At 45.6% G+C, this 20,619-nt stretch overlaps 1 protein-coding gene across 2 annotated transcripts in view; it reads right to left on the bottom strand.

The window, feature by feature from the left end:
- The window catches only part of CPLX1 (complexin 1), a 133,988-nt gene extending 113,914 nt beyond the window's left edge, over window positions 1-20,074 (bottom strand). The window contains exons 1-2 of one of the 2 annotated variants that reach the window (XM_026866123.1): window positions 19,833-19,946; window positions 18,826-18,921 (exon numbers count right to left, since the gene is read on the bottom strand). In XM_026866123.1, coding sequence (XP_026721924.1) covers window positions 18,826-18,856 — 31 coding nt within the window. In that variant the 5' untranslated portion in view covers window positions 18,857-18,921; window positions 19,833-19,946. Of the gene's footprint in view, window positions 1-18,825; window positions 18,922-19,832 lie in introns of both variants that reach the window. The other variant, XM_026866122.1, reaches the window with a different exon arrangement.
- Between the last annotated feature and the right edge of the window lie 545 nt (window positions 20,075-20,619).

The raw sequence follows: 20,619 nt of genomic DNA, 5'->3' as shown, positions 1-20,619 counted from the left end.
ATCTGACACATGCTTTTCAGACTGTGTGGAAACAAGAAATACTCCAACCAATGGGATTTTGAGGGGATTTTTTTCTGTGTTTTAATGAGGAGAGGAAGAAACCCCCTGTGATTATTTTACTTGCATCTGCAATAAATTAGTAGAAAGCTGGTCTTCAGCTGCTTTAGACTGACAGATACCTCTCAAAAATATGTTTTAGAACATCTGAAATTTGTAAATTACATTATGCTGTGTCAGAGCAATGCCTGTGAGGACTCAGGACCCTGTTGTACAGAATCAAGCCCTGGGTTTCACTGATTATCCAGAGCTTGTCTCTATGGGGCTACATTAGCTCAATTGATTTCTGTTATTTAGGACTAATTTTTTAAGCACATAAAAAGGACCTAGTCATCTACAGTACAAAGCAAAAGACACACTAAAGTGAGCCCTACATAAATATCAGACAAATAAGCATGTAAAACACAGTAATAAGACAGCATGTCTACAACTGAGAAAAAAAATAGTAAGTGTTCTTAAATCAGGGTGGCCAATCCACAATACTTGGCTGGAGTTAAAACATCACTGAAGCTGACCCATCCTGTATTTAACCCAGGGAGAGGATTCAAGATGTGAAGCCACAGTTAAAACAGTAGCAGCTTTGTCTTCACTTTAGCCAGTGTGGAAGCAGAATGCTCTTGTCTGTGGTGGTAATCAAGAGAATGTGTTTTACCCACCTATTTTATGTAACAGTGCAGCTGCCAGCAGAACAGGGACATATGTATACTGTCTTGGAAGAGAGGAACTGCAGGCAAAACCAGTACCACCTAACAAGTTTTACCAGGTGACAGTTAAAAAGCAAAACCAGAAGACCCAATCAAGCATCTTAGTCATGAAGCAAGTCATAGTCTCCATGACAGAACTCGGGCCACATGACCAGAAAACGGAGCACTTTGACATGGTTTTCAGAGAGATACAAATTGCACTGTGATCTCTGCCTGGCAGAGTGCTTGCTGGCAATACAAGATACACAGTCAGCAGAAAAAGGATGTCATGTTCCTCTTCTCTTTCAGAAGCAAACATCTTGCTATAGCAGTGATCTGGTGTCCTACTATCTTCCTGTGTGTAAGGAACTTTTTGGACTTTTAGTATGTCTCAACATTGCTGTCTCCACGACGACCACTTCCTGACTCAGCATAAAGGAGCACATCTTGAAGGAAACACACAGTCCCCAATGAAAACCACATCCGCCCTAGACGAGGACATCAGCAGTCCCCCATCGAGCTGCGCCTACGCGTGAGCCGGGTGGAGGGGAAACCGCGGCGAGACAGATCGGCCCCTCGCCAGCACGACCACCATGGACACCTGGGCATGCGCGCACGGAGGTCCACGGGGTGGCACCTACAACAACGAGCCCCGTGGAAATGGGCGGACAAACTGTGGGGACGGGGACTATAAAAAAGACAGACTGCGTACTCCTTGGGAGAGGGAAACCAACTAGAAGAGGGAAACCAACTTGGAGAGGGGAACCAATTTGGAGCCAGGAACGTGGAGCATCATCGGACCGACAGAACATCGCCGGATCCCTGGTCGTGGTGGTGGTAATTAGGTGCGCCTCTACCGTGTTCTTGCTTAGGGATTCCGACCTTTTACTTTCTTTTCCTCTCTGTCCTACCGCTCTAATTAGTTGTTATAGAAAATAAAGCTTATGAGGTTATGCAGCATCTGACCTCGTTTGTGTCTTAATCTCGCTCTCGGGATTGTTTAAGAACCCTCCCCGATATCGGATCGGGACACTGTGTGCCCTTGCTGAAGGGTTTTCCTTTGACCTTTGTGTAGGCACTCCTAAAGGAATCTGGCAGTTTTAAGTAGACTTGTGTGGACAGTTATTAGCCATGGGGACAGAGCGTCATGATGCTACAGGAGACATTTGAGCCCAAGGGATTCAGTCCTGCATATATAACATCCCTCTTTTCCTGAGTGCTAAAACAGCATAACACCAACTTCCTGAAGTGCCTACCTAGGTGGAGATTTAAGATACATTGGAATGTGAGCCTGAGTCCAGGATATTGCCAGAGTAGAGAGCAGGAGCATAAAATGATGAGCATAAACTGAGCCTAACAATCTGCCATCACAATTAAAATAATAAATATTGGTACTAAGACAGACAAAATAGCTTGTTCTCAGGCAACTGTTCAAAACTGGGAGGAGATTGGACGGAAACACCTAGTTCTGCAATTATGTATTTCTCAACTGTAGCCTCAAACCAACATGAACAAATGCACTGCAAACAGCTGTTTCCATGCAAACTGCAGGTAGAAGTTACCATGGAGGGAATTTCAACCTGTGATTGTTACGTGAAACTCAAAATCTCTGCTTGGGCTGAAATACCACAGTTAGAAAAATGTCCAGTGTAACTGTGTAACCTGCTTTATTCATAAGCAACCTGACCAGCTATTACTTTGACCAGAAATTACTTTGCAAATCTACCAAGTCCTTTCAAATAAAATAACTTTGAATTTAACACTTCAGATGATCCTTGGAGCAGTGAGATGATATACCTGGCAGACTTTACTCCTCTCATATGGACAAAACAGGGTCAAAAAGCTTTCAGAAAAGGAAAAATAATCCACAGCTCTTGGACAACCTGCCCAAGAGGGCCACACTGCTGGTTCCCACTGAGCTGGGCTAGATCCCTGGACCCCATCAGAGACTATCACATATTACAACATCAAAATTGAGTGTAAAAACTAAATCTCTTTTAAAGACAATTTTGTTATTATAGACAATCTTGCAAGTTAAGAGTCAAAGATGTCCACTTTCTATAGAGGTACTCAGAAAAGAATATTACTTCCTGCCTCAGTGGCCCTATCTCTCTGGGCATGCACAATTACACTGGTATATTTTTTGAAACCCAGCTGAAACTCAGCTTCCATTTCTCCCCGCTCCCTTCAGCAGCAGGCTCTCCCAGTACCTCTCTCCTCTTCTACTAGTCAGAAACACTCTAATTCCTGACTCGAGTATGTTTATGGCCAGTTTATTCACATTATTTTTTTACCAATATTGTCCTTCCTTTTAAGTAGTTCTTCCTTCACTGTAGTGTTTTCCTTTTTATGTATTTAGAGAGAGCAGTTGTGTCCCTTCTTAACCTTTTTCCTCAGCACTTTTATGCATCTCCATGTAATTAAAAATTTCCTTTTTTATGCTTCTTTCAACTTGTTATTGTGCAACTTGGCTGACACGAAGCAGAAATTGCTTTAAACTGTGCAAGAAGAAAAACAGAGGAAACAGTTGCAATTGCAACAAGTGTTTTAAATATACAGAATTGAAAAAAATGTATAGACTTGGCTATTTCTAATGGAGACTGGGGTTTTTCTAGACACTCTCCCAAGCAGTTTTATTCCCAGCTAGAACTGTGTACAGGAGCAAATGTATTGAATATACTGGCAGTTAAAAAAGGCTCTGAATATTTTCTCCTTCTCCTCATTTTTTAAATAAAAATTATTTTATTTAATGACAAAAATAAATCTGAAGGAAACTCCAAAGAGAAACTGGTTCATTCACAAACAAAACATTACACTCAGTAAGAGCCACACATTGATTCAGGGAAGAGTGGCATGCATAGACCTAACTCCAGCATAAAGTGGCTGTCATAGATTAAAAATACATCTGTTTGGATATGATGTCTTAGTCTCTATGCAAGCTTTAATAGTTGCCGGGATCAGGGACCATGTGGCCGTTGCCCCTCCCCCACCCGTGCCGGTCTGGCTGGAAGTTAGACACAGACCCTGTATCAAATAACAAGAACTTTAAGACAACAGAGTGACAGAACAATCTGAGTAACAACAGTATTAATGGTAACAACAATAAACAGCAGTAACAGTGAACAAGACAAACAATATACAGAGAAATACCGCTAGCTGGTCTACGGAAAAGCAAAATTCCCTACCGTACCCACCAAGGAGCAAGGAAAAGGGTTCTGTACCCGGACCTGTCGTCAGCATGGTATGAATAACCCGGCTGGAGATCCCTTCCCCCTCTCTCTCTGCTGGGGAAAACTTTACTCTGTCCTGGCTAAACCAGGACATAATCCACCCCTTTATTCTATACCATCTGCGTCATGTCCAGCTGCCATTTAGCAGTTAACAATAACAAAGTAATAATTTACACAGGCACAGCATAATTTACGGCATGTTCTCATCCAGAATCAAGTCCCCCTGTGGTACGCATCAGACTTCTCCATTGTCCTGCATCACCCACCAGATACACCCAGGTACTTGGGCAAAAGCAATCCCATGGATGGGTTTGCCTTTACCTCTGCCTGGTGCAGGACTAAACTAGACCATTTTTCCCAATATATTCCTCATGCGCACCACAGGGACTTTATCCCCATCTACAGCACGTGGAGGTCTCGACTGAGACAGGCCAGCTCGACTGGCAGATCCTCTTGTGTTGACGAGCCAGGTGGCCTTTGCTAGATGCATGTCCCAATCTTTGAAGGTGCCACCTCCCAGTGCTTTGAATGTGGTTTTTAACAGTCCATTGTAGCGCTTGATCTTCCCAGAGGCTGGTACGCGGTAGGGGATATGGTAGACCCACTCAATGCCATGTTCTTCTGCCCAGGCATTTATGACGTTGTTTCGGACGTGGGTCCCGTTGTCTTACTCATTTCTCTCTGGGGTGCTGTGTCGCCACAAGACTTGGGTTTCAAGGCCCAGGATGGTGTTTCAGGTGGTGGCGTGGGGTGCTGGGTAAGTTTCCAGCCACCCAGTGGTTACTTCCACCATTGTGAGCACGTGGCGCTTCCTGTGGCGGTCTGTGGCAGTGTGATGTAGTTGATCTGCCCGGCCTCTCCATATCTATATTTCACCCATCGCTCTCCATTTTGGTGGGGCTTCACCCGCTTGGCATGTTTGATTGCAGCAGATGTCTCACATCCATGGACAATCTCTGCAATGGGGTCAATGGTGAGGTCCACTCCTCGATCTCGAGCCCACCTGTATGTTGCATCCCTACCTTGGTGGCCCGAGGTCTCGTGGGCCCACTGGAATATGAACAGTTCACCTTTGCACTGCCAGTCCAAGTCCACCTGAGACACACTAATCTAAGCAGCTTGGTCTGCCTGCTGGTTGTGTCGATGTTCATCAGTGGCCCGACTCTTGGGTACATGGGCATCCACATGGCGCACCTTCACAACGAGGTTTTCCACACGGGCTGCAATATCCTGCCATACTTCAGCAGACCATACGGTTTTACCCTTACGTTGTCAGTTGTTCTGCTTCCATTGCTGCAACCATTTCCACAGGGTATTCGCTACTGCCACGAGTCGGTGTAGAGGTAGAGTCTTAGCCACTTTTCCCGCTCAGCAATGTCCAAAGCAAGCTCAACGGCTTTCACCTCTGCAAACTGGATCAATTCACCCTGTCCCTCAGCAGCTTCAGTGACTCGTCATGTGGGACTCCATACAGCAGCCTTCCACCGTCGATGTTTTCCCACAATACGACAAGACCCATCAGTGAACAAGGCATATCGCTTGTCCTCATCTGGCAGCTCGTTATATGGTGGGGCTTCCTTAGCACGTGTCACCTCCTGTTCTGGTGACATCCCAAAATCTTGTTCTCTGGCCAGTTCGTAATCACATCTAGTATCCCTGGGCGGCTGGGGTTCCCTATTCGAGCCTGTTGTGTTATCAACACAACCCATTTACTCCACGTGGCATCGGTTCCATGATGCGTGGAGGAGGCTTTTCCTTTGAACATCCACCCCACCACCAGCAGTCGGGGTGCCAGGAGCAGCTGTGTTTCAGTGCCGACCACTTCTAAGGCAGCCCGAACTCCTTCGTACACTGCCAGTATCTCCTTCTCAGTTGGTGTCTAATTAGCTTCAGAGCCTTTGTATCCCTGGCTCCAAAAGCCTAAAGGTCAGCCTTGGGTCTCCCCAGGTGTTCTCTGCCAAAGGCTCCAGGTAGGGCCATTCTCCCCGGCTGCGGTGTAGAGCATGTTCTTAACCTCCTGCCCTTCCTGCACTGGCCCGAGGGCTAGTGCTTGGGCAATCTCTCGTTTAATCTGTTCAAAGGATTGTTGTTGCTCAGGGCCCCATTCAAAATCGTTCGTCTTATGGGTTATCTTGTAGAGAGGGCTCACAATCAGGCTGTAGTTCGGTATGTGCATCCTCCAGAACCCCACAGCACCAGGGAAAGACTGAGTCTCCTTTTTAGAGGTTGGTGGGGCCATGGCTGTTATCTTGTTTATCACCTCCTTTGGGATGTGGTGAGTCCACCTTGCCATTTTATTCCTAGGAATTTAATTTCCCTTGCATGCCCCTTAACTTTCTTTTGCTTAATGGCAAAGCCGGCCTTCAGGAGGATTTCAAGGACTTTCTTCCCTTTCTCAAAGACTTCCTCAGCTGTGTTCCCCCATACAATGATGTCATCAATATACTGCAGGTGTTCTGGACCCCACCTTTATCCAGTGCAGTATGGACCAGTCCATGGCAAATGGTGGAGCTGTGGTTCCACCCCTGGGGCAATCGATTCCAGGTATACTCGATGCCTCTCCAAGTGAACGCCAACTGTGGCCTGCGCTCTGGCGCTATCGGAATGGAGAAGAATGCGTTACCAATGTCAATCATGGAGTACCACTTGGCTGCCTTAGACTCCAGTTCATACTGGAGCTCTAATATGTATGGCACTGCAGCACTCATTGCTGGTGTAACTTCCTCCAGGCTACGGTAGTCCACAGTAAGCCTCCATTCACCACTAGGCTTTCTCACTGGCCATATAGGGCTGTTGAAGGGTGAGTGAGTTTTGCTGATCACCTTCTGGCTTTCTAGTTGACGGATCAGCTGATGGATGGGGACCAAGGAATCTCAGTTGGTGCGGTACTGCCACTGGTGCACCGTCCTGGTAGCAATCGGTACTCGCTGCTCCTCAACCGTAAGCTGCCCCATCACTGAGGGATCCTCTGAGAAGCCGGATAAGGTGGACAACTATTCAACCTCCTGCAGGGCAGCTACACCAAAAGCCCACCGGTACACTTTTGGGTCTCTGAAGTTCCCTCTCCTGAGATAGTCTATGCCCAGGATGCACGGGGCATCTGGGCCAGTCACAAAGGGGTGCTTATGCCAGTCCTTCCCAGTCAGGCTCACTTCAGCTTCCAATAGGGTCAGCTGTTGGGATCCCCCTGTCACTCTGGAGATGCAGATGGATTCAACCCCACTGTAGTTCGATGGCATCAGGGTGCATTGTGTGCCAGTGTCGACCAAAGCCTTATACTCTTGTGGGTCTGACGTGCCAGGCCATCATATCCACTCTGTCCAGTTAATCCTATTGTCCCTTTCCTCCACCTGTCTGGAGGCAGGGCCACTCTAATCCTGCTCATAATCACTCACTTCTTGAAAGAATGATTTACTGGTCCCCTCAAGAGGGTCAGACATAACATTCACCATTCTATTCTGCCGGGGGGATTTCTGACTGGACACTGGAGCTGCACTCCTCTTGGAGGTCTCCCCTTTTGTTGTGGTCTTCCCTTTCAGCTGCTCCACTCGTGCAGCTATGGCAGCAGTTGGCTGTCCATCCCACCTCCTCATGTTCTCTCCATGGTCAAGGAGGAAAAACCATAGGGTGCCTCGTGGTGTGTGCCTTCTGCTGCCTTTCTCTTGGGTGGCGAAACGTTTACTTCTAATGGCCGAGACATTAGCCCATGCAGGTGGAACATAGGACATGTCTATTTTCTGGACCCTCTGAGACAGTTCCTCCATAGCTGAGACCAGGGAATGTTGAGAGGAAGGGAGATTTCCCTCATATTGCCGGAGCTTGCCAACCACTCCATCCACTGTTACGATTCTGGGTGTCTGTCCCTAGGACACTATTGCAAATGCTTTCAAGTGTGCTTCTGGTGCGCTCTTCGGGAACTTTCGCCACATCAGGTGTGTGCAAGGGGCCTGATCTGGGTCCATGGGTGACTGCTCATCATTCAGATCACCATAGATCATCTCAAACACAGCCAGTTCCCTGAGGTTCCGGATGCCTTTCTCAATGCTGGTCCATTTGCTCAGCTGACATAGGATATCATCCTTGTAGGGGTACCTCTCCCTTACACTGAACAGGAGTCACTTCCAAAGGCTGAGGGTTTGAGCCTGTTTCCCTATTTCCCTATCAATGCCAGCATCCTTGGCCAAAGATCCCAGCTGCTTGGCCTCTCTCCCCTCCATCTAAAAGCACTGGCTCCATTGTCCCAGCATCGGAGCAGCCAGGTGCAAATCTGCTCATCTCCCAGGCGGCCGAAATCTCTCCGCATATCTCGCAGCTCAGTCGGGGACAGAGATCAGACAATCACCTCTGGTCCTTCCTCCTCTTCCCCTGATGGGTCTGGCTCATCCTCATCCCTCACACTGCGAACTGACTTTCTGGTATATTTGGTATTAATGGTAACAACAATAAACAGCAGTAACAGTGAACAAGACAAAAAATATACAGAGAAATACCACTAGCTGGTCTACGGAAAAGCAAAATTCCCTACCGTACCCACCAAGGAGCAAGGAAAAGGGTTCTGTACCCGGACCTGTCGTCAGCATGGTATGAATAACCCGTCTGGAGATCCCTTCCCCCTCTCTCTCTGCTGGGGAAAACTTTACTCTGTCCTGGCTGAACCAGGACAGTCTCACATACAGTCTTTGGATTTGTGATGAGTCTTTCTCTTCTCGATTGCTGAGAAAATTACAAACTATGTGTTTAAATGCTTTTCATTAAAATAAACACGTTTTAGTAAAACCTTTCCAAAGTCCTCTTGCCAATTAAAATTTTATTTAATACATGAATTTTCAGGGAGTTTAATGGACACATACACTTAGGACGGGCTCTGGAACAGAGACCAGGCAGTCCCACACAGTTTTTTCCACTCCAAGGGACACGCAGAAAGTCTCACACTACATGCAATAACATAGAGGGAGGCAGAATAAACAAGAAAGTTTCATTGCCAATATCAAGTCAAGGACAAACTTTCAAGTCCATTGAGTATGCAAATTCAGCTCTGTCAAGCACCAAGAAGTGGGAGTGACAGGAGTAAAAAAATAATGCTATTCATTTTCCATAAACAGAAGGGCAGTGTTCAGGTGCCCATGAGTCACACTTGACGCTATCCTGCTTTTAGGGTAATGGAGCCGCATACTGCTTCCCATGCAAGGGGACTGGGAGAGACACCATCTAACCTAGAGAGGAAGCAACCTTCCCAAGAACACCCAGGGCTCCCCCACAGTCAAGGCCAGCAATGTTAACAACCATCTCCCACTCAGTTACGTTAAACACAAGGTTTAAACTTCTTTTCCACTGGTTAGCTTTGCCTGTGCTTGCCAGCAAAAGGAAGAGGTGGACCCAGGGACACAGACACATGGCAATTCATCTAACTGCCAACTTAAGCACTGACACACGTGTCTTTGCCATTTCTTTTCCTTTAAATGCTGTCTGCCTTCCCCTTCATTGCTCCCATTCTCTCAGGAGAAGAGAATTATCAAAGCAGCTCTACCATTCCAGACTTGGATTTCTTTGCTTCTTTCGTTATTTACCACAGAAGATAATTCACAGTCATTTGAATTCCAAATTTCTGCTGATGCTGCATGTTTGACATTCCTTCAAGGTCAGTACCACTGCAATAAGCCACCAGACTCAAATCATGCAGCAAAACCACAAGTAGCTGCTAAGCAGCTTCATTCTTGTAGGTAATGACAAATAAAAATTGTAAAAATATGCACACCAAAGTCAGCAGATTAAATTTGTGATTTGTAGTAATGAATTTCTGCAGTGACAGCATTCACTCAATTTGAAATCAGCTCATTTAAAAATGCAGAGGGAAAAAATAATTCTCAATTTGCACAGTATGATCATTGATTTGTCCCTAGTAGAGAGACAAAAATTGTTGAAGGTATTTTGTTTCTAACATGCACCGTGTTTTGTACCGATGATAGGAAGATCACTAGTAATTTTTGTCATGTCTGTAACTGCAGCTGTTAACCTTCAGTTCAAAACCCTGTGGAAATTCTCAGCCTTCTCAACAAAGCGCTACATCCTTTGAGACACGTTCTCCAGCCACTAAAGCCAACCTGCAAGAAACAGAACTGACTACATCCAAGCTCACACAATCAAGCTGTATGTGAGAAAATAAGACAGCAACCAACACACTTCTCAAAACCGTAACTTATCAGATGTTTAAGGGTCTGTGTAGCCTTGAGCAAGCACTTGATTTCAGCATATGGAATGAGTATACAAAGGCACTGCAGAGTTGCAACGTCCCAACAACAAAAGTCCAAGACTAAGGCAAAATTCCCTCTGCCCCATCACTGAAAGAAAAAGGTCAGAGAGCTTGGAAGAGCCTCAGCAGGCTGCATCTGCAGCTGTTGGAAGTGGGAGTAGAACTTCTGCATCTCTGAGGGACTAATGTGCCATAGTCTCCACCGTACAAACCATATTCCCTCTCCAAGGGCCTGAAGAGAACACTAGCACCTGTATCTGTCTGACTCTCACCAGCCTCTATTCCGTCTCCTTCATCTCTGAGGACTATCATGTACTCTCCTTCAAAGGGAGGACCATGATGTTCAAACAGAAGACCATACATTTGCATGTAGCTCTCTGACACAAGACAAATCAGTGGCAACACACTAGAGATCTGTCCCTTTTTTTCTTTCAGCCTTTCCTGCTTACTGCCATTCCTCTTCCAGAGCTCCTCATCAATTTGATGGCCTTCAAAAACTGATGCAGATTTCATACTGCAACTTCCCATGCAAACATGTTGCTGATAGAATGGATTTTACTATTGTTGGCCTTGGGGGAGCTCCAGAATGAAAGAGACACTCCTGTCCTCCATAAGAGCAGGGTGTCTGTCTTCCTGTAAGAATTGAGAGCTTTTGCAGAAATTACTTTGGCCTTTTGGAGCCATATACATTACTGCAGTGCTAACACACACAAACAGTCCATACACTTTCAATTTAACTCAGCAACATTTCTAAACCCATGTAGCCCCATGGATTTGAGTTCACAGATTTATCTTCACTTCTAATCAAAGCACAAAGCCTTCCCATGTACATTAGCATTCATATACACCAGCCTTCTTCAATGGCTGTCCGTTTGCTAGCACATGAGCAAGTCAATAGGTCTCCACAGTGAACAGCTGAACTACAGTCTGAATTTCCCTCTCCCCAAGGACCAACCAAAGGCAAGTCAGTAGCTTTTATTTTCAGAGTCCCATTTCACCAAGACGGTCTGAATAACTGTAATGGATCATGCACTAGACTCCTCCCCAGCTCCAAATCCACTGCTGCAGATAGTACTTCCTATGCAACACAAGTCAAAAATTCAGCACTGACAAACTCTACTTCTGCCAAGAGTATGCAGCTGGCATGAAACCACCACTTTTCTCTGCCCCCACTGATACCAGAGGACTGGAACCAAGGACTCATTTGTAAAACAAACCATCTATACATAACAAAATGTATCCTTCTCAGTTTAGATGCCCTAACAGTAGATAACAGGATGCTTCAGTACCTGGACAAAGAAAATTGTGGCTTTGAACAAGTCCAGGCTGGACTCTATTTTGGCAATCAGCCTCCAGTAAAAGTGAGCGTGCATGGAGTAAGGGTTCATCAAAAGGACACAGTAAGGAAGAATTCACCACTAGAGACCACCAGAGAACCACCAACTCATTTAGAGTAATGGAAGTGAGCATGCACAAAGTACTAATGACTATGTTAATTAGTTCTAGGAAAAGTATGATTATGTTTATGGACTCGCAGAAATGAATCTGAATAAATTGCTTTCCATATAAGCTGTGTAGTGTTAGGAGTCGGCACGCTCACCTTTGTGAAATTATTAGTGTGTGTGCCCAGTGCTGCAATAAAGAATGCCTGCTTTCTAAAACTCCAAAACAAGTCTTAGAGAGTTTCTTCGACTGGCTCTTTGGTATCACCTTGAGAACCAACTTCAGTTATGAAAAATGCAAAAAAAGGAAAGCCAGAAAGATTTGGGTGTACAACAACAGATGTTAAAACAAAAAGCAGACAGAACTTCCTTCAAAGTGGACAGAGAATCAGAGAAAACATCTTCTGTTCTGCTATGAAGAAATCCTAGACAAACTCTTTAATGTATGTGAAATTTCCTTATTTGTCCCTCTCTCTCACCTGTCTGAGAGAAAATTTTCTGCTTATCCATGTCACTCCACTCTAAGCAGGCTCTGAGCAAGCAGTTCCTCAGCAGGAGAAATCTTAGTTAAGCTCTGTGGCATACCTCTACAATCAGCAGGATGAAGGTTGCTCATTTCCTCAAAGGATACTAAATAAACACACTCTGTTCTCAATGCCTGCTTACAAATAATAAAATGTAAGTAAGATCCCAGCAGACGTAAGAGACAACATTTGTATGATTTTAACAACAACAGGCCCAGAGGCAAGGAAATATAAAAGGAAAGTTTCTCAGGAAAGGCACAGGAAGAAAGGACTTGGACAGTTTTACTCCTCCTGGTTTGGATCATGGATGGAATAAATCAGCTAACCCTCAATATAGTTGTTTCACTGGTATCATTTCCACAGTCAATTATTTGCTTCCTTGGAAGACATCTTGCTCCTTGGTTTTAATGGGAATTCTTTAAGAATAAACCAAGCCCTACAGGTTGCCATTAGAGGATCTGGCATCAAATAAATGAACAAAGATCCAAGGCTGGTATAGATTAATCAGCCTTGAACAGCTATAGATCCTATATTTGTTTCATTTTTCTGGAAGCCCTGAGACCCCTACATGGGATTTTACTTTCTATCCTTCTCTTGGCAACAGACATCATGATGGCACTCGATCCAATTTTTGAAGAAAATCTCTTTGCTAGCAGTACACATTAGGGGAAAAAAGGGCTTATAAAACCATTTCTTGTGAAAATGTAACTGTCAGATATCAATGATACTTCTTAATTGTCAAAAGATCATTAAAATGAATATACTCAAAGCACCAGGCAGAAAAAAAGGCATCCAGAAGATAACAGATCAACAACCAACTACAAACTGACACTACAAAATTCATCTTACAGTCAGTCACATAGGAATTTATAAAATGGAATAGCATAGTTCAGTGGAAGGGACCTACAACAATCATCTAGTCTAACTGCCTGACCATTTTAGGGCTAAACAGAAGTCAAAGCATGTTATTAAGGGCATTGTCCAAATGTCTCCAAACACCGACAAGCTTGGGGCATTGACCACCTCTCCAGGAAGACTGTTCTAGTGTTTGATCACCCTCCCAGTAAATAAGTGTTTCCTAATGTCAAGTCTGAACCTTCCCTGACACAGCTTTGAATCATTCCCACACATCCTGATACTGGATCCCAGGGAGAAGAGATCAGTACTGCCCTCTCCACTTCTCCTCAGGAAGCAGTAGACAGAAATGAGGTCCCCCCTCAGACTCCTCAACTAAACTAACCCGAAGTCCTTAGCTACTCCTCACAAGACATGCCTTCCAGCCCTTTCAGCAACTTTGTTGCTCTCCTCTGGATGCATTCAAGTACCCTTCTTAAATTGTGGGGCCCAGAATTGCACACAATATTGGCATAAGCTATCTGAGAACAAAGATAGATAGTCTCCCAAGATCTATCACATGCTACAGTGGGGTGGACATTTCCTGTCTCATCTCACATTCGCCAGTCTTTGTGATCTAGAATCATCTGACTACAAAATAAAAGACCTCATGTGGTTTCAAGGATTACAGGCAAAAGAGGCCTCAGAAGTAAATAACAGCCCTCGTTGTGGGCACTACAACTTGCAGTTCTGCATTACAGTTTCTGTCCTGCTCCAGGACTTCATACATTAACATAAGCAGTGGAGCACACTCTAGCTGATGCATGAGGGCCCAGAGCAGGAAAGAAGCTCAGCAGAAAACTGCAAATGCAAGAAACAAGAAGGTGAGTTGGAGGTGGAAAAGGCAGAAACCACTGTGTTTATTTCACTGTCTGTTCCACCTTGGACAGGTCTATATTGCAACTAATCACACTCAATCTCACTGATTTCTCCAGGGGAAAATCAAGGACTTAATACCCACATCTCAAACAAGTTAAGTGAGGCAAATTCAGCAGTAAAATATATACACAGAAGGCTGCTGCTAAGGTGCTGTTAAACACTAGTACAGTATCCATTCAGGCTTATCTGGCATTCACACACATTCACATCTTCACTAATGTAAGCTCAGCACAGGGAATGCCTTTTCAGAGCTTATGGACAGCCACTTAAATCTCATTATCTTCAGAAGGGTTTAAACCCCTGCCTACCTTCAAGAAAATTACTCCCTCTATACTGTTTTGTGGTATACCTAGCTGAACCAAAGCTGCCAATAAGGGACATAAAGTAGGCAGTACCCCCCTGCTGATGTATTCTAGATGGCAATCTGGTTGCATCTGTCTTCTGTCTACAGTATTTTAAGAAAACTTACGAAGCAAAACAAGTTTCCACTGAATCTTTACAGATAAGGAAGAGAATGCCAAGTAGCAGTCCTCACTCTAACCTGCTGTCAATAAAACGGAAACATGCAACATCAACAGGGCCCAGTGAATATGTGTCCAGAAACTCAAATGTACCCTTCCTCCTGATGGGCCTTGCATTGCACAATGAATTCAAGGGGTCCTGGTAGCATGAAGAAGAAATTTAGACATTAATGTTCATATGCATAATTATATATTAAATTAGCTACATCCACAGGCTGACATTAGAATAAGTCTCTATTTAAGGCAGGCATCCCAGCTACACATTTCTCCTACCTGTGACAATAAAAGGAGTGCATTAAAAGGGCTCTGCACAACACCATATAATACAGAGTTAGAACTATTGCATGTTCTGTATATCCTATTTTTACAGCATTCTGGTCTGTACAATGCTAGTTGCTGCTGTAAGAAATCTCTCTCTCTTCAACCACATCATGATCCCACCTCAGACAAATTCTCCTCACCTTCACATAGACTTTCCCCTTCCCCTTTTCTATATGAAAATGCCTAAGACTCTTGGCCTTCAAGTCATGACACTTTGGTCATGACAACAGTGTTCCAGAGTTCTGACCTGGCTTAGTAAAGAGCATTCCTAATGTAAAATGCAATCATGAAATCACTCTTGCTTGTCTTCATTTAGTGAACTATCATAGAAGCAAAGCAACCAATCATCCTGGCTACACACCTATGTCAATGTCCGCTGGTATGGGAGGGTCAGAGGTAAAAAATAACCCTTTGCTCCCTTTGCTGTCTCTGTTACTTCTGTGGAAGAATAAGCAGCAATTTTAAGCCTCTAGGTTTCCTCTTGCTATTTTCTCCCTGTTGTCCTACACAGCTAATCAGCATCATGACTGCATTTTAGTGGCTTCTGTCACTGTCAGACAATAAATGGAGTGACTTTCACACAAGGTGCTGAAAGGTCTGAAGAGCATAGAAAAAGTCACAGAGCAAATTGGCCAAATACACTAATATTTTCTACTGCTTTTCCTGGATCATGATCTCTACTGCTAATGAAAGCATCAGCATTTTACCTTGAAGAGTTCAGGGATTTGCAAAGACACATTTCAAGCTTGTCAGCCACCAGGCAAGCACTCTGCTGCCAACGTTAGCAGCAAAATCCCAATGCTGGCAGCACAGAGACATGGCCTTCCACTGCACAGGAAGAGCAGGCTTCTCCAGACCCCCTTTAACAAGTCAGAGGAAGAACCATTCTACATCAGCAATACAATAACCTGCCAAACTGACGTCACAAAACCTAAATCCACCAGTCGCACAGACTTCCAAACAAAGAAACTCTACAGACATAATTGCTTGTCCTTGCTTGCTAATTTAGCTCACCTACCTTTCAAAACACCTTACTGCCTTCTTCCCCTCTGACAAAACTCAAAGGAAAAACAAATCTGATTGTCCTGTACCATTACAGACAAAGGAAATGTCTTCAAGGATTACTTCAAAGGCAATGGGAAAACTCCCACGGCAGTGTTATGCTAAGGGTACTGTTTATTGTTAACTAAGCAGAGAGTGAGATCTCCTCTTCCTCAATAAGGTGAGTGAGGAGGTGGCAGAGCAATGATATTCTCCTTCCAATAAATACCTCCTCTGATCACTCCAGTATGATGAAACCTGGTCACAAAAACCTCATATGCTTCAGAGCCCTGCGAAGCCCTGTCCAGCAGGAAAAAAGGCAAAAGCATCCCACCAGCAAACAGTTCTCAGATCCAGGCTCTTAGCTACCATAAGCTCTGGCCTCAGCCCCACTTTGGGGCTGGATGCTGGGAAGAGAAAATGCCATGCCCATACTGCTGAGATAAGGAAACCCAGTTCACCCTTGGCCTTTGTGAGGTCTCCCCAGCTGAGATAGGGAAACGGTTAAGCCATCATAGCTGTAGGTGGTCTGCCAGCAATACCTAGAGCAGGTCTGATTCTTTGTAAATTGGAGGAGACCTTACTGTTTTTTTTTTTTTTTTTTTTTTTAATTTCTTCCAGCAATGATAGAAGAGATTGTGAGGATGGGATAAGAACATTTGTATCAGTCAAAAAATCCCAAGCAGGCAGCAAAATTAATTCAAAGGTGATCTGGGAAAAGCTACATTAAACTAAAGTCAAAGAGCCGTGAAACCCACAGGAAGATCTCCCTGACAGTGGGGACAATAAAAAAGTTTACTAGGATATCACACCATATATCCTAGCCAAAGCAAGCCTGCCACCCACCAGAGGTTTGGTGCTTTGCTTAGTTTGGGCATCTCCCTCTGGATGTCAGAACTGGCTGACAAAAAAGGGTTCTGGCCCCATAACTAATGAAACAAACTGTAACCTTTAACCCTTGCCTTGCTGTGCCAGTGCAACCAGACTGCATGCTTGCATCAGCCTGGGCTTTAACTCCAGTGAGAAACAACTGTCCAAAACCACCTTTACTTTCCATGTTATATTTGCCACAGGAAATCCTGGGTTTCCTCTTTGAAATTATTTCTAATTTAAAAATAGAAATTATCTATTTTTAGAAAGTATCTATTAGTATCTAGAAGTTATCTGCTTAATGAATTAACATTTCCTAGATTTTACCACTCAGCAGAGACTTCTCCTTTATTGAGTAAGTGAGCAAGTTCCAGACACATTTTGCTAATCCATTAAGCTAACTGGCAGAAGATCTGGTGCACTGAGCAGCATCTTGACAGGCATCAGAAACTCAGGCTTCACCATAAGATGCTTTTTAAATTTGCCTTTTTAGCAACTCCTATTATAATGCAAATCCTGACCCTGGCATACAACCCTATTTTAGAATTACTATCTGCCCAGAGTAAATGCTGTTAAGCATGGGCTGACTCTGCTTCCAACTCAGGTTAGTCACTAAACTGCAAGAATGCATCTCAACTGTTATTCCTTTGCTGTAATCCTCCTCCCCCTGCCTTTAACTGGGGTTTTAAGCAGTTTTTTCCCTTTAATGGATTCACAGGTCTCCAGCTGCAATGACTATATTTGCAGGTACACTTCATTTCTGTACAAGCAACCTTATTCACACCATAGCAAACAGCGCGAAATCTGCTCTTCTCAGAACTATTTCTCCTCAAAACAGGAACTGAAGAGTAATGAAATGTAACACTGCTACCATATAAACTGTTATCTTCTCACATAGATATCTTTCTGTCTTGCTATTTTGTGCAATCAAATTAGACCTTTTCTTCTCCAGTTTGATCTTCCCATTTTAAACACCCCAACTAAAACTTGAGTTCGTTGCTCTATTCCTGAGAATTTTGCTGCCTTGGTGAAAAAAAAAATTTGAAGAATAGTTATTTTGTTTTCAGTGATGAAAATCAAGTTTTCATGCTATGGGAGAGAGTCCTACAGTAAAGGTTGAAGCTGCGTGTAACATCAGTAACAACATGCATGAACCATTCCCACAGTTCTATGCCTCTACAGTTTCTCCAAAGGAAAATGAATGGAAAACACATGAGATAAAGTACAGAAGAGAATGACTGGAACCTCCTCATTGATTACCTCTGAGGCCAGCTATTCCAGTCCCCAACAAGAGCCAGCATTCAGCATCATCTCAGTGACATATTCATTTTGACTGAATGTTCAGGCCAAGCAGCTCAGAAAGGCAGCATAACTGTGGCAAAATTAAGGAATCTTATTCCCAAATAATTTGTTTTCAATTTCTCCCATACACACCACTCCCTTCTTTATTCCCACCATTAGGTTAAAACAACTCATCACATATGGAAGGAAATATATTGAAACCACATAAAAGGTTGGCCTCAAATCCAGGTAGGGTGTGGGAGAATAATACTGTTTCCCTGCTTATTGCAGCAATATTCTATTAAAAATAACTCTCCAAATACCAGGTACAAAAATGTCTTTACTAGCCATTTCTTGCTGAAGGTCTGGCCAACAATTAGGGAGAGGATGAAAAGGGGGCTCATACACATATATAAAATGCTATTTTTTGTTTGGGTTTACTCTGGTTAAACCCATCTGCAGCCTTTGTAATACTTGCCTCAGTGGCATGGCATGAAGCAAAGCAAGACGTGTGCACTGTAAAGCAGTACAGGAAGCCAGCTGGTAGGGTGCCAGATTAGGCATGACCCAGGGCCTGCACACCTTTGTGGGAAATGTCTTCCCTCACGTGGGGCTTTGGTCTCTGCTTGTTGCTGCCCTCTCCTGCTCAGGCTCTCTAAACACTTGGCTCTGACATCATGAATCAGTGACAGACATGTTCTTCCAGGTCCCCAAACAGTTCATCCAGCTGCAGACCCTACCAGTGATCTGACAGCAGTCCATTCTCTCTAATTCCAGATGCAAAGGGGAGGGAGGGGAGGGATGCAAGGCCCCTCATGTGCTAACCACTTACCTCCCAGAGCTTGTTTCATAACAAAATCCATGGTGACGGCTTAGGGGTGCTGCCTCATATCACATGCACAGAGAACAGGAATCCTTAGAGGGCAGCCTGCAAAGAAGCACAATCAAAAGAGCAATGGTGTCTCTGAGGAAAGATTGATGCCCGTCTTTCTCAGCTCTCTCACCACACCTTTCCTCCCCTTCTCAGAGTGCAGACAAGTTTTCAACCCCCGATCCCTGCAGACCCTGGCTTTGCCAAACAAGGCACCTAGGAAGCAGATCTGCATGCTGGCAGGCAGGGAATGGGTAGGAGGAGAAGGAGGTAATGGGACACTGTGGTTCCCCCAGGCAGGGCAGGTGGCCTGCAATGAGTGTGGAGGAGCAGTGCAATTCTCCTTACAGTTTGTCTCCTGCAGACGGGCTGGAAGGCATTAAATCTTTGAACTTTTCCCGCCTGCCTCTCGCCCTCTCGGTTTTCGGAGGGCGGGTTCCAGAGTGGCAGCTCTGCCGGGGAGCACCGAGGGGGCATTTGAAGGTGAAGCTCTCGGCAAGTGCGCGGGAGGGCAATCAACGGAAGCTGCGCTACTTAGGTGCGGATGCAGCCCCGGGCGGCGGGATACAGAGTATGGATGCGAGGGAGACTTCCCAACTGTAGTCCCTCAGAAACCTCACCCGGAAAGCCCCCAGCGCAGTGCCAGCGAGGGCTGCACCTCCTCCAGAAGAACCGACACGGTTCAAGGTTGAGACCGGTCAGCCCCAGGCGCAGCAGCTCTGCCGCGCAGGGTGCTTCCTCCCTGTGCTCGCCCCGGCAGCGGGGAGCATATGGCTAGGCGCCGGGGCAGTATGCCACCGCGGGCCCAACACTGGCTCCGGGTCACAGTCGTGCCGTGGGGCTGCGCGGCCTGCCAGCACCTGGGAGGACGAGGGCTTCCCCCATCCCTGTGTGCCCACACTCCACCTCTCCTCACTGCCCTTCCGCACGCCGACCGGCATGCGGCCCACCCGCCCCGGCGCCGGTACCTCGCCGGTCAGCGGGCGCTGTGCTGATCTGTGCTGTGCCGGGCCGGAGGCAGGTGGCTGCGACGGCGGCTTCTCTCCTTTCAGTACCGCTCCTAGAGGCTCTGGCCGGCGCCCATGTGCCGAGGAAGTTGCTGGCTGCGGTGAGAGAGAATGATCCCAGAACCTCTCCGTACTTTTCCCCCCTCGCCCCTCTTTTTATCACAGGATTTCCGGACCATCCCACCGACATGGTCCCTCCTCCCTCCTCCCCCCACTGCGGGACCGGGACTCTCTCCCTCCCCCTGCATCCAGCCACCCCGCCCCTTCGCTGCACCTCCCTCGCCCCTCGATGCTCGCCGCGGAGGAAGCTCCCAGCTCTCCCCAACACCTCGGAGGGCTGCCTTTATTTGCATGCATATCTCCCTCCCCATCTCCGGCTATCTGCAGCAGCCTGCTGTCCTTGAGCTTTGCCGTGGGGAAAGGAGAGGTGGTTGTCAGCCCGCTGTTGCATTTTACAATTGCTTTCTTATATCTTCTCGGGAGTCAATGTGTGTGTCGGGAAATCTCTGCAAATACGGCTTCCTGAAAAAGAGGGATGGTGGCAGAGCAATCCACGTCCTCTGTTCTGGGTATTTCCTGGAGATCCCCTCTTATCTCCTAGGTCTGGGAAGGAGTTGGAGAGGCAAGTAAGAAGACAGGGATGGAGCAGATCTTTCTCCTCCCCTCCTCCTTCGCCTCGTATTTTACTATGGCCGGAGAAGCCGGCTGCTTGGTCCAGTTCTCTCACTATCCAGCGGTGTTTACAGCC

Source organism: Athene cunicularia, assembly GCF_003259725.1.
Source record: "Athene cunicularia isolate RWA chromosome Z unlocalized genomic scaffold, athCun1 chrZ_part2, whole genome shotgun sequence".
Taxonomy (NCBI): Eukaryota; Metazoa; Chordata; class Aves; order Strigiformes; family Strigidae; genus Athene; species Athene cunicularia.
The sequence above is the reverse complement of the archived record's forward strand: the minus strand, read 5'-3'. Positions and strand labels throughout refer to the sequence as shown.